General features: G+C 41.0%; 2 protein-coding genes and 1 long non-coding RNA gene across 3 annotated transcripts; 1 reads left to right on the top strand and 2 right to left on the bottom strand.

Annotated features, from left to right (window-relative positions):
- Positions 1–1,502: 1,502 nt before the first annotated feature.
- LOC147336166 (uncharacterized) lies at positions 1,503–3,730 on the bottom strand. The gene is made up of 5 exons (XM_086286149.1): positions 3,707–3,730; positions 3,218–3,596; positions 2,922–3,032; positions 2,742–2,776; positions 1,503–2,649 (listed from the first exon to the last, which is right to left on the bottom strand). Exons 1-5 carry the CDS (start codon positions 3,728–3,730, stop codon positions 2,530–2,532), a joined length of 669 nt encoding a protein of 222 aa, XP_086142275.1. The 3' UTR covers positions 1,503–2,529.
- A 1,814-nt stretch (positions 3,731–5,544) lies between these two features.
- Positions 5,545–6,460, top strand: LOC147336165 (uncharacterized). The gene is made up of 3 exons (XR_015128632.1): positions 5,545–5,608; positions 5,694–5,805; positions 5,886–6,460. It is a non-coding gene; the product is annotated as an uncharacterized LOC147336165 (long non-coding RNA).
- Positions 6,461–15,097: 8,637 nt separating this feature from the next.
- On the bottom strand, positions 15,098–16,279 carry LOC147336164 (uncharacterized; the record flags this gene model as incomplete). The annotated part of the gene is made up of 4 exons (XM_086286148.1): positions 15,098–15,393; positions 15,489–15,523; positions 15,676–15,786; positions 15,922–16,279. Coding segments are annotated over 4 exons (627 nt in total), but the record flags the coding sequence as incomplete, so codon positions are not given.
- Positions 16,280–17,439: the final 1,160 nt, after the last annotated feature.

Below are 17,439 nucleotides of genomic sequence, written 5' to 3'. Positions count from 1 at the left end.
AATACAAAAAAGTAATATGCGATCCTGCTGCTGTTCTAAGACATCAGGACGACTGTTGCTTTCATTTATTTTCATCAATACTTAAGTTAATCCTGTTTCCAAGTGTCATATTTTTTTTCTCCTTTTTGTCTATAAACGTTTTTTATTCAGATATTTAACAATGGTGAATATATTTTTGTGGGAAATGTGCCCCAAAAGGCAGATGAGGAAGAATTCAGGACACTCTTTAGCGAGTATGGCACAATCACAGAATGCACCATCATCCAAAACTTTGCCCTCTGTAAGTCAAAGGTAAAAACCGAGGCTTAGTGAAACTGAGTGTCACGAATGCAGACAAGGGATCCGATGACGAGCTGTTTGATGACAAGTAAAACACAGTAGGGTCAGGGCAGTGGTTCATTTACTTTCTGGCGAAAAAAGACATTTGCAATTGTTCGGTCACTCGTCTGATTGACCTGATCTGTTTGAAGGATGAAGATTTTCACCAGGAGATCCACGATCATCACTACAAGAACAGCAGTCAAAGCAGTTATTAAACATGCCAGCTCAGTTATTAAACTAGAACATTGCTCTGCTCGATCAATAAAGTGGACAAAACTTAAGAAAGCTCTTAAGAAAGGAGATGTTGGCGCTCATGTCAAATTTTCCGTTTTGAAATCCACGACAGAATGCTGCATCACCACTAGACCAGTGCATAGAGGTGGTGCTCTGATCTTGTTTCTGTTAACATCTATTCTGGACCACAATGTGTAAGGTATAACTCTGGAGATGTTGGAGCACCTCAGGGTGACCTCTTAATCAGGCTGGACCTCCCAGTCTGAGACTCAGAGGTCAAAACAGTCCGAAACAAACAGTTTAATTACTATTTTTATTATTTTAGCTGGGAAAAAGAGCAGTTATCATTCCGGTAAATAACCCAACAGTTGCACTACAGTAATTCAGTTTGCCTGGGACTATCTTTGAGATCCTGTACATGTTAATTTGTTTACTCAAACTGGACACTTCAGTTCAGTCTTAACCAGTGAATTAACAAGCTTTACCTACCCTGGTGTTCTAGGTGGACATAGACCGTGGTCACCACAGTGCAATGATTAAGTCAACTGATAACACTGGTTTAAAAAAGAATGCAAAAAGGTAACAGTGTTTAATTGTAATGCAACTTGATTTCTGAATGTATTTTATAGGGTAAGGCCTATTTTCCTATATGGAGACAATATCTTGCAGCCATTTGCTGAAATTTGAAATAAATTGAGTCACACACACTTTGTGAGTGTTATTTAATTCTGTAAAGGCTTCAAACAACAGTACAGATAATATGACTGCAGTCTGCATGCTTTGTGACAAAGAGGGGTTGTAAGTGTAGAATATCTGTAGAGACAAGTTATCTGCCATGGGCACCAAACAGTCAGAAAGATGACTGTGACTTTAGAACCTTTTCTTTTGTGTACTGTTGGTTATATTGGAGTAAAATCCATTCAGTAAACAATATTAAAAACCTGCAGGACGTGAAAGTGTTGCATGTCTGATCTTTAACACATTCTCCAGAACTAATGGACCACCATGCTTGAGAAAACAGCATGAGCACAGTCAGTTATTACTTTATCTACTGTCCTTTGTGGCTAAATTGTGAAAGATGCAGGAAATGCTAGCATGCTGGTGAACGCTCTTCTTCCTGTTGTTTAGAATACAGCATAGACCAAACCACACACTGTGGGTAAACTACTGCAAATTGTGTATGTGTGCCTGAATATTTGGCTCTCAGTAATCTGTGCAGTTTAAAAAGGGTTTCCGTTACAGAATTGTAGTAAATATCACCTGCACCAGTTTGGCAGTGGGGCGGTGATGATTTGGGGAGACACATCCATGAAGGGACATACAGACCCCAACCTGCTACCCACTGGTACCCTGACTGGGTGGTACTGAGTGGTTCCTCAGGCCGTAGAGCTTTTTTCAGACCTCATTTGGGGCAGCTGACTCTGAATTCCTTTTGACCGAGGACAGTGCCTGGTCATATGTGACCAGCTGGGTGGGCAGTGCAGAGACATTAACTGGGTCTTAATTTCTTTAGACCTAAAATTGAAAGAATCTGGGATGTTACATATCACATATCCAATGCTGCCAATACACACACTGTTCAGGAGATCACTCATCACCTCTATCTGAATCTGGGAGGAGATCTCCTGTGACATCGTGTGTTATCTTATCAGGAGAATACCCAGGCCTTGTCTCATGCTAACGGCAGTGAAGAACAGTGGCAAAAAGTAATCAATCAGGTTTACGGGACTATATGAAACAAAGACATGTTCTGCCAGTGAGATGCCATTACTAGAATTATAAAGAAAAAACATGCAATTAAAATAATAGCACATAGTAAGAAATTAAAAAACAATTTTTCTTTTTGTTCATTTTTGTCCAACTTTTATTCATAATTTCTTTTTTTTTTTTTCCAGCTATGGAAATCCACCAAACAAACATCAGAAAATCAATAATAAAACCTCAGTTCCACACAGTTCCAGATGTTTTCTGATTCTATCTAGTGGAGGAATAAATAACATCTGAGTCCACTTCTCTGACTGATGCCAGCCTGTGGTGACTTTCTGTTTTTGGATGAAATGTCACAGCAGCATAATCCGGGTCTGAGCTCTGGCTCTGTGAATGAAAGGACTGTCAGTCTCATAACTAAGCGGGTAAAGAAAAAGAAACATCATAATCTAGGAAGGACACAAAATGAAACGCATCACCTCTTCCTGTAGATTCTGTTCTCCAGTGTGAGGTACTGCAAAGCACAGAAATAAATTGTATAGTCATTTTAGTTGCAATGTTTCTAACTAATGCTATTGAAGGATTTTTTTTAAACAAGAAGAAAAATGTTTCTCTTATATAGCAACAGTATATGTGAAAGTCTGTGGAAACAAAAATACCTTTCTGGAGATGTTTGATTTTAGCAGCCAGATAGATGACGGCCACAATGAGAAAAACTGTCAGAGCACCCAGGACCACACTCATCATCTTTGGTAATCCATCAAACACATCTATGAGAAACATAAGTGAATTAAATAACAGTGACACAGTGTGCTACAGTTATAAAATAAATCCTAAGTTTAGTGTTGTTAAGTTTTAATGCTAGGAAGATTTTCCAACTTCAACATTCCGAATCTAAAACTTAGATCCATGTTTTCATGCATTCATCAAAATGAAATCAATATAAAATTCCTACCTTGGACCTCTACATTTGTTGCATGAACAATAACTGCATAATTGCTTAAGTATGTTCCACAGAAATACACCCCCGAGTCCAATAAATCCACTTGTTTGATTTTAAGAAACACCGTGGATATGTTGGTGCTCATTTCAAATTTTCCACTTTGAATTCCTGTGCAGAATGAAGCAGGTTCATGAGGCTGGGACATAGAGCAGATACAGTGGAGTTCAGATCTCTTGGTCACTCTGAACCAGAATATCTCTGTGGGAGAACTGGAATAGTTGGAGCACAGCAGCGTGACTTCTTCTCCAGACTGAACCTCAAAAGTCTGAGAATCAGAAACAGAGACGGAGATCCAACCTGAAAATAAGAACAAAAAAAAAACTCCAAAAAACTGGACATGCAAGATAAAGTTTTGGCAAATGAATTAACGGAATCGTATAGAAAATGCAATCAATTCTGTGTAAATGAATTCCACTCACTGAGGCTGAGGAGAAACAAAACTGTGAGAGAGGGACAGCTCCACATTGTGCATACGATGCCCCTGAAATGGAGCTCTACACAAAGGTCTGAAAAGGTGTGGTTTCTACTATAAGCACACACATATGAACACGCCTACACACAGTTTAACACTGATGATTTGCTAATTAGTCTCCAGTGCTGCTTTCTTCAAATTGTTTGTATAAATGTTACCGTTTGCTTTGAGAAAATTAAATGTAAGAGACAAATTACATGATTGTCCACATATAAACAAATTAACCAAATTAAAAATAAATCTTCAACCTTGAAAGTATGTTGTACACACCATGTTTAATAATTCATCAAGCTTTCCATTAAAAGCAAAAAACAGTTAATTGCACTTAATTTTGACTTAAATTGTGAGTGCCAACTGAATCGGTTTGGGCCATAGACAGTATAAAATATGGATGTCAGCTTCTGGGTTGGGGAAGGGAAGGCAATGTGTAAGTCCATTGCCTGTATTCTCTCAGAAAGCCACCAGATGGCAATAGATGCTGTTGCAAAGAAAGACTTTGGTCCTGTAGAAGTCTAGGGCGACCGTGGCTCAGGGGGATAGGGAATCGCATCTGTAACCGGAAGGTTGCCGGTTTGATCCCTGGGCTCTCTGTCCTGGTTGTTGTGTCCCTGGGCAAGACACTTTACCCTACTTGCCTACTGGTGTTGGCCAGAGGGGCCGATGGCGCGATATGGCAGCCTCGCTTCTGTCAGTCTGCCCCAGGGCAGCTGTGGCTACAACTGTAGCTGCCTACACCAGTGTATGAATGTGAGAGTGAATGAATAGTGGTATTGTAAAGCGCTTTGGGTGCCTTGAAAAGCGCTATATAAATCCAATCCATTATTATTACAGGAAAACAGCTTAATGACTTTTGAATGAGCTTATGGCAGGGGTCGGCAACTACATTTGTCCAAGGGCCTGAATTTTTCTTGGCAGACATTGAGGGGCAGATGCTGTTGTACAATAAAATAATACAGTATCATTGGTAATATGTGATTATTTCATTATATTTTTCCTCCCAAGTTGATGTTATTTCTTCACCTGGGCCCTGTTTCAGGAAGCCGGTTTAGTGGAAAAACTGAGTAAGTATACCCTGAGTTAACGAAAACTCTGGGTTTTCGGTTTCACAAAGCGAGTTCAGCTGCAGCCTGAGTGAGTCACTATGACGACACACTCCGTGAAGCTAACCTGCCCCCTAGCAGGTTTACTACAACTAACCCTGACTGTCTCCGCCCCTTTGTCGGAAACCTGACTGTAGGAAGTGTCGGACATGGCGTGCCACTTCCTTGAAGAGCCAGTAGATCGTGAAGCCCAAATTCTCTGCAGAGCTCTCCGCCGGGAGAGAGTGATCAGAGCGCGTTTGGACATTTTATCATTTCCTGATGATTTTCTGTGCGAACGTTACCGTTTCTCAGCACAATCTATAAGTTATTTGGATAACATCCTCAGGCCATATATTACGCATGTGACACATCGCGGACATGCTCTCAGTTCATTGCATATTATTTGTATTGCACTTCGGTTTCTTGCAAACGGGAGCTTTCTGTATAATATTGGTGACGCTGAGCACGTTTCCAAGGCTACCGTCTGTCGGGCAGTCAGGAATGTTACAGTTGCACTGAAACATCTCCTGTACTCGTCTGTGGTGTTCCCCGGTCATAGACCCACAAGATTTATCAAAGAGGGATGCCACAAAATTGCAGGTATCAGGATGACCAAAACTTAATGTATGATGTGGTGATACTTGGACTACTACTTAAATTGCACATTTATTTTCAGGGTTCCCAGGCGTGATTGGCTGTACAGATGGCACTCACATTCCAATCACTGCTCCTTCAGTAAATGAAGGAGACTATGTGAACAGGAAGTCTTTCCACAGCATTAATGTACAGGTACATAGTTCCCTGTAGCATGTCAAACTAACAAATTATTTCATTATAGTAATGGATGCTAATTTGTGTTCTCTGCACTGTGAAGATCATATATGATGCTGCCAACATTATCACAAATGTGGAAGCCAAGTGGCCAGGCTCTGTCCATGACTCACAAATATTCCGTGAATGTACACTGAGCACAAAATTTGGACATGGTGAGTTGAGAATACTTTAAAATATATAAAGACCAATTGCTTCAGGGACATTTGAACTGAAGTGCATCCTTCTGTCTTAGGAGAGTTCACTGGCTACTTGCTTGGTGATAGGGGGTATCCATGTTTACCCTATTTGCTTACCCCTTACCCTGACCCTGAACCGGGCCCACAGCAGCGATATAATCTGGCTAATTGCAGGACAAGAGCCAGAATTGAAATGACTATCGGAATGCTTAAGGCCCGGTTCCAGTGCCTGCAAAGACTCAGGGTCACCCCAGAAAGGGCATGTGACATTATTGTGGCATGTGTGATTCTTCACAACATTGCCACAATTAGAGGAGAACACTGTCCTTCTGAACCAAACATCAGCAGTGATCCAAACCATGAACATCCTGACCCTCCCACGGACATACAAGATGGAAGCGCAGTCAGAGACACCATATGTCACAATCATTTCTTTTGACCCATCACCTCAACATGTTGAAAGAAGAATAAACAGATTTTTTGTTCAACTGGCTTTATTGGTCACCTGTGTTTCCTGTACACAAAGTATTAAAAGATGTAAACCTCATAAAGTGTCTCTGTTGCTTCCTCCTCTGTAACAGCTGTCAATGTTTCTTCATTATTTTCCTGTAGTAAAGAAATAAACAACATTGCTGTTCTACTGTAAACTCATATAATCTGTGGAGTATTACTCACAACTGCATGTTGGTCTGGCTCAACAGGAGGCTGCACCAGATGCAGTACACCATCACCATCAACTGATAGAATATGAGGTTCATACAGGTCACTTATAACTTACAAGGGACCAAATGGCAATTAACAAACATACCAATCACCTTACACTTCATTGTCATTATGCTCTCAAAGACAACCAAGACTGAGGGAAGGCAAAATCAGTAGGAAAATAACTTCACTACAAAATAATCCATTATGGTAAAGAGTTTATCAAATGAATGAGTAGCACTGCAAAGGTGACTGTGAAGAAAGGATGTATGCACATCATGTATTATTTTGAATTTACCCCCTATGTAGGCACTTGTGTCTTGCGGGGTTATTGACTCAGAGGATGTCCCCGCAGAGATGCCTTCGGCCACAGGGCGCCCACTGTTTTGGCTGAGGGCCAACTGCTCAGCCTCTGTGAGTGGTGGTGGTGGAGGACCCCCACCTGTTTTTCGGGCCTCCGCTTTTTTTCTGTTGGCTATAACGGGTCACATTTGAGCATACAGAGTAAGCAAATATGTACTTGTAATGTGCTCAGATAATTTCAATAAGTGCTTACAGACAGAAAATTAATGTAGCCTCTAACTGCAATTGATTTACATCGGACAAACAGACCAAGCACTATGGCTCATAATACAATTACACCTTACCTGTTTGGACTATATTTTTATATTTCATTTTTACTTGCTGCCAGGAACGTTTGGGGCCTGTTGGGTTGCACCTGCGCTCACATCACATCACAAAATAAAATGTATAAAATAACAAATAAAATAACATATGATAAAATAACGTGTTAAATGGGTGGAAATCCCTAGATCAATGTTTATATTAACACTCACGCATTGACTCTGTCGGCTATGTTTTGCCATGCATGCTCACTTTCTTTTGCAGCTGAGGCTGTGTTACTTTTTTCCGCGGAATTTGCATGTTATCAGCATATACTGCCATCAGAATTTCGGCCTCAAGCGCTGTGAAATACATTGACCGCGCCTTCTTTCCCTCCGTCTCCATGGTGACTCGCTTAATCTGTGCTCCGCTTATCAGGGCTTTATGTATCCTCGTCCGCGCGCTTCACTTGGGGTTAAAGCAACTCCGCGTTGACTGAACTAATTGTTATCAGCCTTTCTGAAACCGAATATTCCGAGTTGGACAGTTCGGGGTTACTCAACCGTGAGTGTCGTTTTTCACTCTGAGTTTTCCAAACCGGCTTCCTGAAACAGGGCCCAGGTCAGTGTTGATGGACTCATTATTGGTACTGCAACAAGCCACAAGAGGGCGACTGTGATATGTTAAGCTTCATACTTGTGAGGCCCTCATGTTGTCCATCACTGTCACATGCAATGTCATGGTTTGCAAAGAAAACCTAACCTTAACCTTTACCTCAACAACACAACCTCAAGCGGAAAGTTGATGCAGAAAACCGCTGCTATAATGAAGACTGAACCGATATGTATTCATAGGGCAACCTTTAGAAACGCTGTACCTGTAAACCTCATTTGCAGTGAAACTGTCGCTGTTGCTGAAGAATATAAATTGAGCTACCACAACACCACAAAGTATTTAAACCTCAAAGCGTCATATCCTGAACAGTCAGAGACCCATCAGAGAAAAAAAAAAAATGATGCTTTGAAACTTAACTGAACTTTAACTGAACAAGAGAGGGAAAATAACCACGTCTCAGCAGGCTGCCTGGGTTTTCTCCAAGCACAACAAGCCATATACTGGCCTTGACGAGGCAGCTGTTTGAAGTGAACTGATTGACATCCAGGCCACTAGTGACATGAAGGCTGCTCTCCAGAGATGTTCTGGTTCAGAATGACCAAGAGACCTGGACTCCACTATCGGCTATCGGAAAGCTTGAGCACCGTTGGGTGGCTTGTCCCCAAGAGTATGATACATGTTGGCCATGTATGTGCTCACCATGTTTGGCTCAACATACACCTGTGAAGCTGCGTTCTCAAAAATTAACTTTATAAAATGCATTACAGGAATAGACTGTCAAGCCAGTCTTTGTCTATCTGTCACTCTCCTTTGGAGATGCCTTTGTGCAACCCGCCTCATCGCTCAGCCTCCATCTTCATCTCTACCACCACCAGCGTCTAGACTCTGAGAGGTCCGACTCTAATACTTATCACCGCTGGGGTTCTGTTGTGCTGAGACGGGCTGTTGGACTCTAACCGCCAAAATTTTAAATTCTGGACATCAGTAAAGCATGTTGCTTTCATTCTAATGATCTGTTCTTATTGAACTGCTTTCAGGGCTACAGTCAAACAAAGCCTGATCCACCGCTGCTTCCTTATTAAGCTGCCCAAATGAAATCATCAGAGCAAGTGGGTTATTGCCACCAGGTGTGCGAGCCTGAAGGCGGGAAACTCCTCTGGTCCTGACAAATTGGCTGATAGTGATCACCTGCTGAGGCCATGTGTCCTGAGGTGACCTATCAGCTGTTAATGGACCTATTAAAAGGGAGCTGGCTGAGTACTAATGCCAGTGTGAAAAAGAGGGACCTCCTGCCTGATTGTGAAGTGTGGCGACTCATTTGGAGACTGACCAGTCAGTGTAACGTGGCAACCCAGTCCTGACAGTAGGAGACAATGCGTGTGATTGACAGCACGGCAGAAGTACATCTGTGAGTAGTGTCTCCACTGTTGTTCACCAGGTGCAGCTGTGCTGGGAGAGGGTCGCCACGGCTATTAGCCATGCCAGCTTCCGGGATGATGCTTCTGGCCAATATTTGTTTACTTGCAGGGCGATGCCACGAGGGGAGCCGCAGTGGCATAGAGCGACAGACTCCAGTGCAGAGTGTGAGCTGGGCTGGGATGTGACGAGCCCAGTGGAGGGACGATTCGATTCAGTTTTATTTATAGAGCCAAATCACAACAATGTAGAAAAGCATTTGATGAGTGTAGTGAGGAAAAAATCATTAAACAAATACGTGAGGTGAAAGATCAAGTCCATTATTATTCACCTTAATTGGAAAATCTTAATTTAAGGGTAAGTTAGGCTTGGTTAGAGAGACAGATAAACATAATTTAAGCGGCAAACTTCCTTGTAGACTTTCAGCAAATGATGAATTGCTTGTTATGGGATCTCTGTTTGTCTGAAGAATGGGTCCCAACCTGCAGAACTTGAAACACTTTTCAGAAACGCAACAATGTGCTGTGTATTAAGAGTTGTAGCTCATTGATTTCTGTCATTTGGTCTTTTTTTTTTTTTTTTTTTTCCCCTCCCCAAGTCTTGTTGTCCAACTGATCCTGGTGGATGCAACACCTTCCTGTCCATCACTGAGTACTTAATGTTCCTCTGCAATGCTCACAGGATGGACCGTTCCTCCCTGTCAATGAAGTGCACAACCTGATCACTGAAAGAGTGGCTAGTCCTCTGTTGGTGTAAATAGACTGCAGAGTCCCGGCCTGAGGAGGCAGCTCTTATTTGTCGTGTCATCTGCTTAGCCAGGGGTTGTTTGGTTTCCCCAATCTACACGTTTATGGCAATGGTCCTTGCACCTTGTGTACTGTACTACTGTTTGTGCTGGGGAACCTGGTCCTTGGAAGGCAATATGTCTGTGAAGGTTCTGCACTCTCCACCAATTGCTCTTAGAACTGAAAAGAAGTTTCTCAGATGAGAGGTGACATCTTCAAGAAACCTAAAGATGTCCAGACACTTTTCTTTCCAAGTTCCTTAGACTGGTCTTTGGAGTGGACCAAGTTTTGGAGTAGTGCGTTTTATGGTTTGAAAGCCGCAGAAACAGTGTTTCAAGAAAACACATCTCAGATACTCCTACTGAACACAAGATCCTCAAAAAATGCAAGGGTTCTGCTCTTGGTGAATGTGTTGTTGTTCATGAACTACGTAACATCATGTGGAGACAAAAGTAGGATCAGTGCAGCGATTCGTTTACTACCTACCGATGGTGATCACTAGAAATACAGCAGCCAAAGTAGCCATCATCAAACATGCCAGCTTAGTTATTAAACTGGAACACTGCTCTGCATGATCAATAAAGGAGACAAAACTTTATGAATTTAAAATGTTTACATTTTACACAAATTCTCCTCAAGGCAAACACATTTAAGAGCCCTTAAATATCAGTGGCATGACAAGGCTCCACAGTCTCAGACTCAGAGGTCGAAACAGAAATCCAGTCTAAAAGAAACTGTTCAGATTTGATTTATTTTTAGCTGAGAAGGGGACAGCTAATATTAAACAATTCCTAATTCAGTACTTACTCTGGCTGCAGGGAAATAAAGCTGGTATCCAGATGAAGCTCCTCATTGTGTGCGTTGCCTCACTGCTATGACACTTCATCTCTGAGATCTTTTGCTTTAAAGAGGTGGAGTACTGTACATGTTTATTTCTTCATTCAAACCGGGTACATCAATGTTTGAGCAGAAGCGTCTTGATGCATTCTCAATCATCCAGGAAAGTAAATCTCCAAAAGTTGATTCTGTTCATCTGGACGTAGCGTTTTGTGGGAGAAACGTTTCGTCACTCATGGTCATGAGAATTTGCATAATTAAGATTAAAGGTGAAAGTTAATTTTCCTACATAGATAATTTAGCATTACCTCCACAAAATGTCACCAAAGCGCTGTGATGAAACATATTTTATCACATATTTTTGTTAATTTGGGTCTCATTTAGTTAGAAATGTTTGTTTATCAGATGGACATAAATGATTATTGTGAGCTTTTCTTGACCCTACGTTTTGACTAGATGGCCTCAACAGGAAAGAGGTTCTCTTATGCAGCCAGGTTAAAGGAAACCTACAGATTAAGGTGTAAACTAGAGGGGCAAAGATGTTGACTTTAGCATGAAATGACATTAAACATTTTCTTTTCGTGCACTGTTGGATAGGTTAACAGATGCATGCCTTACTCATCCTCAAGTCTGTACACATTCTGCACGACAAACAGACGACTATGACTGAGAAAGCAACACATGTACAGCTGGTTACGGCTTTATCTGATGATGTAGCCGCTGCAGAGTAAATTGTGAAAGTTAGACACAGGAAATGTGGCTGAATACTCTTTCCTCTTTAGAATACAGCATACATCATACTGTGAGTAAGCTGAATATCTTCTGTATGCCATTAATAACCTGCTCAGCTTACAAACGAAAGCCAATATTTGGTATGATTACTTCTATTCTTCAACACAGCCTGCAATCTGTTGGGCAGCTTTCTTGTAGTCATGAGGAATAATTTTCCAGCCTTCCTGAATGATATTCAGAACTCTTCTTTGGATGTTTACCATCTTTTGTACCCACACTTCTTCAACAATGTTAAACTTGGGGAGGCCAAATGATGATGTTGCAGTTTGTGTTTGTTTGTTTTTTAAATCCAGACATGCTTTTACTGCATCAGCAGTGTGTTTGGGACTATTATCATATGTTTGGCAACTGCTTTATTTTTGAGGATAAATAAATGTGCCAGTCAAACACTTTTCAGATTGTATCACGTGGCAGATCACTTTGTGAACTGGTGCCAGCAGAGCTACCTCCAGATCAACACTAGAAAAACCAAGGAGCTGGTGGTAGACTTCCGCAGGCACAAACATCCTCCACTGCAACCACTAAACATCCAAGGCATGGACATTGAGAGTGTGGATAGCTGCAGGTGGTTCAGGTCTTTTGGAGTGAAAGGCCCACACCTGAAGACCTTCTATGACTCCGTGGTGGCCTCAGCCATATTTCATGGTGTGGTCTGCTGGGCAGCAGCATCTTTGCTGGGGACAGGAAGAGACTGAACAAGCTGATCCGGAGGGCCAACTCTAAGAGCCCCCTGGAGCCAGTATAGGTTGTGAGTGACAGGATGATGGTGGCTAAGCTGTCATCCCCATTGGACAATATCTCCCACCCCATGCAGGAGACTCTGACAGCACTGAGCAGCTCTTTCAGTGGCTGCGGCACCCACGATGTGAGACGGAGTGATTCCACAAGTCTTTCCTTCCAACTGCTGTCAGACTCTACAACACCTTGCAGACGACTACACATGTGCAGACACACACAGACATCAATACACCAGGGTCACCCTGACAGCACTGGACAGCTCCTTCGGTAACACATTGCTGCACCCACAGTATGCGAGGGAGAGAGTTCGGAAGTCTTTCCTTACAGCTTCTCTAAAATGTACAACAGCAGTGAATGCACACATGTCAAAACACATGTGCAGACACTAAGGTCCGTACATATTTTTGCAATATTCAATTTTAGACTTGGCATGTTTTCTTTTGTCCTTCACTTGTCCAGTTTCCTCAAATTTTTAAGGAGACACTGCACATCATACTGTGTTATACTAGTTTTTTTTTTTGCTCAACCTCTTCGGGAATCACCTTGTTGGTGCAAAAATACAATTGTGTGTTATCTTAGGCATTTTTCACAGTTTCAAATAAAGTATCACAAGATAAATTGTAAAATTGGTTCTTGAAACGCTGTAGGTTAGAGTGGCCATAAAAAAATCTGCACAGTCTTATTTGAAATGTATCTGCCACCCAACAGTAGTGGTTAAGATAATCACAACATGAATATCTGACAGCTAGATGCAAATGTCCACGTTTGGGCAGTTCATTTCATCTTTCACGTCTTTCATCTGTCACAAGTAATTAGATGCTACGGTTAATACTACATAAATTAGAATGAATCAATAGTGCTTGGCCAGTTTGGGTCATAATAACTGGGCCATACAAGCAAACATAGATACATGGAAAAGTAAACTAAACAGGATTACCCCCATAAAATGGTCTGGAGATGCTGTAGCAACACCTATACTGCTACCAGTAAAGAAAGGACACTAGCAAAAAGCAAAACTAGACAAAAATTAGTCCAGAGGGACAAGGAGAAGGGGACAGCCTGCAGCCACTACCTGCAAATCCATTCCCTTTTTACTGGTTGTGTTGTCTTATCCATTTACATCAAAAGAGATCAAATTGATTCACAATTATTTATGCTTCCCATATCGACAGAATGATATCCCTGAGGTTTAAAAGTGCATGTTGAATCACTGCACAAAAGCTTACAATTTGTTAAAATGATACATATTGCAAGCCTTGCAAATCTAAAGAAATAAAAAGTTATACATTTGAACTTTTACTGTTAATGGGAACCACCAGTGCATAACGCTAATGTCCCTGATCTGTTTAGTCTGTGAAAACACTCTGCACAGTCTGACAGGAAGTATTCACTACTTGATACAGAGTCAGCTCTGTTGTGGTTAACGGTCAGCAGTTGCACGGCTTTGACAAGATGAGAATGAAGAACAGCTGTTAACCTGTCATTATCAACTTATTATTCTTTTGGCATTTAGCAGATGACTTAATTATTTATTTTTATCTTTTATGCTCTGCCTTTACTAACATTGTAAGATGTTGTGAAGCTATATGAGACATGAGAAGATTTAAGATGATGAAAGGCCTTTGTATTTGTACTGATATTTAAGATTGATTACAGATAAAAGAATTCTGAGAATAAGACCAAAATAACTGTACAAATGCTCACTGTATCATAACACTGTCCCATTTTTCTGTGCCATGATATCGATATAGAATTGTTAATACCGAATTAAAGCCAAATGGCAACATCCAGGACTAAAATAAAACTTTGCCTGCTTAGAAGTGCAGTACCTCCAATGGCCACCTGAGGCTGGCACCAAAAATAAAAAACACAAACACTGTAGCGGCAACCTTCGGTCCTTCTTTGCCGCTTCTGCAGGACTTAAGTTTCTGACTCGTGCTCTTGTTGAATCGCTTGTATGCCTTTCGGTAGCAAAAACAAGGCGCTTGTAAAAAAGGAAAAAACATTTATTCTCCATACAAACTGAAAAATACAAACAAAGGCCTCTGGTGGGAGCTCCGTTTACATTCCTTTTATGTTACAACGAAAGCACAATAAACGGTGCCGGTTAGAAAACTGTTGCTCCGGGTCCTGCTTACTTGACTAACCTTTCATCCCCCCTCGTGCTTAACACACCCCCTTTACGACACCTACCAACACTTTACAACAACACAAAAGACTAACAAAGCAGGATCAATTTATGAAGCACGGTATATTACACTATAACATAAAATAATGAAAATTATAACTAGAAACTCAAATTAAAGATCACAGCAAAATGTTGGCTGAACTGTCTAAGCTCCAACAAACACTAAAAACCATACTTACAAAAAACATATGGCTCGACAAAATACCTTCATAACCTCTTGATATTATATTGCATAATATGAAGCAGACAGAAATACATTCATTCCTGTTACCTTTGTTCAAATTATTTCCTCTTGCACTGATAATTCTGAGTGATTGATCCGTTTTTGAATAGTGGCTGACACTAATATCAATTCAATTCATACAGCCGCACATCTCAACAGCAGTTGCCTCGAGGTGCTTTCTGCTGTAAGGTAAAGACCCTACAATAATACAGAGAAAACCCCAACAATGACACGATCCCAAGTACTCGGCAACAGTGGGAAGGAAAAACTCCCTTTTAGCAAGAAGAAACCTCCAAAGAGGAAAAGGCATCTGCCACAACCAGTTGGGAGGAAGATAGGACAAAAAACACAATAAAGATTGTGGAGGCTAAAATGTTTTGACATATGACATATAGACCACTTATAACAGTAACACAGGACACCAATAGGATTCATGTACATTTTCACTTGTGATTTCACAGCATGACAATATCCACCAAACAAACATCAGCAGATCAATAATGACGCCTCGGTTCCATGCAGTGCTCGGTCACTTTCTGAGTCTATCGAGTAGATGAATAAATAACATCTGGGTCCACTTCTGTGGCTGATGCAGGCCTGTGAGGACTTTCTGTTTTTGGATGAAATGTCACAGCTGCATAGTGCAGGTGCTCTGAGCTCTGCCTCTGTGAATAAGAGAACTGTCAGTCTCACGGCTGAGTAAAAAACTACTAACATTAACTGATAAAGAGTGTGAAGGACACAAAATGAAACACTTCACCTCTTCTTGTTGTAGATTCTTTCCTTCAGTGTGAACTACGGCAAAAAGTACAAACAATTTATGAGGTTGGTTGAATTATAATATTAAAAATATTCCTGTTGGGGGATTTTTAAAATAGAAAATAGCTGTTGTTCCTTTTTAAGTGTAATCATAAAAGACATGTAAAAATCTGTTACAATAAAAATACCTTTCTGAAGCTTTTTGATTTTAACAGCCAGACAAATGATGACTGTGATGAGGAAAACAGTCAGAACACCGAGGATCACACTCATCATATTTGGTAATCTGATAAAAGTGTCTGTGACAAAGATTATAATAAATGAAATGACAGCAGCTGCAGTTTATTAAATGTGTGGTTCAGAATCTAACATCTTAAACTTTGACTCTTATTTTCATGAAATTCAATAAAACCAAATGAAGAGGTCATTCTTACCTTGGACCACTAAATCTGTTGCTTCAACAATAACCGGACTGCGGTCTATTTTAAATCCACAGAAATAAAGTCCAGAGTCCAATAAATCCACTTGTTTAATTTTGAGAAACACAGTGGATAAATTAGTGCTCATTTCAAATTTTCCATTTTGAAATCCAGCGCAGAATGAAGCAGGTTCATGAGGTTCGACCATGGAGGCGATACAGGTGAGTTTGGCTCTCTTGGTCACTCTGAACCAGAGTATTTGTGTGGGAGAACTGGAAAAGTTGGAGCACAGCAGCGTGACTTCTTTTCCAGACTGAACCTCCACAGGTTGTGATACAGGGATCCAACCTGAAAAACAAAAGAAAATAAATAAACACAAACATTAAAGCAACAGAATCTTAATCAACAGAATCAGCTGGTTCTGTGGAGTAAATGAGTTGCTGTACTTACTGAGGCTGCAGACAAGTAAAACTGTTAGAGAGTCAAAGTTCCTCATTGTGCACACGATGTCCCTGAAATGGTGCTCTACAAGTTCATATAGGGTGGTCTGAAGAGGTGTGGTTTTTAGTATCTGTATGTGCTATACAATACATCTGTGAAAGAATAATCACGCCCCCCAGAAAGTTTAACCCTAACAGTGAACCAAGAGACAAAGATTGTGATTGTTCGCATGTAGACTCTCAAACCACTGTTGAAATATTTTATCACATCTGCTCATTAAAAACAAACCTCTCAGAGAGTCCCAGTACAACTTCACATTAACGCTCTTGGAACTGGGGTTACAGATGACCTTGAAGGATACAGCAACCAAAGCGATCCTGACAGGCTTGAGGTTTTGTCTGTCTCCCTCTGAAAGCCATCTCTCTAAGGCCTGATTTACATATTTCTGGAGGATCTTTGTGGCTGACCTTATTTTGTGATTGTTTCCTGGCATTTTATACCAGTCAATAAAAAAAAATAAAATGCTGCCACTTTTCCTCTCCTGGCTCCCAACTTTCAGTTTATTTTAGGGGTGTTACTCTGTCACTGCTATATTCAAAAACTGCAGTGAAGAAGTAGCCAAAAATGCACATGAAGTGTGGACAGTACTGAACACGCTGCAGGCTGCATCGACCTGGTGTGGATTTGTGGACTTGAATTGATGCTGCCTTCTGAAGTATAAATCCCCAGTAATTCTCGGGTGGAGCTGTGGGCAATCATTCCTTGTTCTTTTTTCTGAAGGTTGTTATTTCTCACCATGGTGGCAAGCAGGCCCCATCTGAAACATGCTAATGCTAGTGCTGTTTGCCAGTAACTTTGTCAGCCTCCTGGTGCTCCTGAGGATTTTCACAACCACTGCTAGCTATTCTTAACTAAACCTTCCAGCTGATTTCTGAACCTGAAAAGGAAAGTACTTCCCAGTAATTTACCTGCTTTGCCATTCTCCTGCATTGCACTCTGAGCAGCGGCATTTTGTCTGCTCGCCAGTTACTCCAGATTCTCTGATTAAAAAGCAAACAAGTAAGGCCTCAGAACCAAATCACAAATATTTCA

This window comes from Aulonocara sp. 'chitande type north' Nkhata Bay, linkage group LG3 (genome assembly GCF_057382095.1).
Source record: "Aulonocara sp. 'chitande type north' Nkhata Bay isolate Kocher_YH1m ecotype deep benthic linkage group LG3, A_spYH_male_GT1.1, whole genome shotgun sequence".
In the NCBI taxonomy this organism is placed as follows: domain Eukaryota; kingdom Metazoa; phylum Chordata; class Actinopteri; order Cichliformes; family Cichlidae; genus Aulonocara; species Aulonocara sp. 'chitande type north' Nkhata Bay.
Note: the sequence above shows the minus strand (reverse complement) of the source record. Positions and strands in the feature narration are given on the sequence as shown.

Excerpts from the sequence above, each read along its gene's own strand:
- LOC147336166 (XM_086286149.1), bottom strand. The coding sequence starts at position 3,730 with ATGTGGAGCTGTCCCTCTCTCACA. Across the intron at positions 3,033-3,217 it reads AACAAATGTAGAGGTCCAAG|ATGTGTTTGATGGATTACCA; the intron begins GTAGGAATTTTA and ends TGTTTCTCATAG. Across the intron at positions 2,650-2,741 it reads AACAGAATCTACAGGAAGAG|AGCCAGAGCTCAGACCCGGA; the intron begins GTGATGCGTTTC and ends TTTCATTCACAG.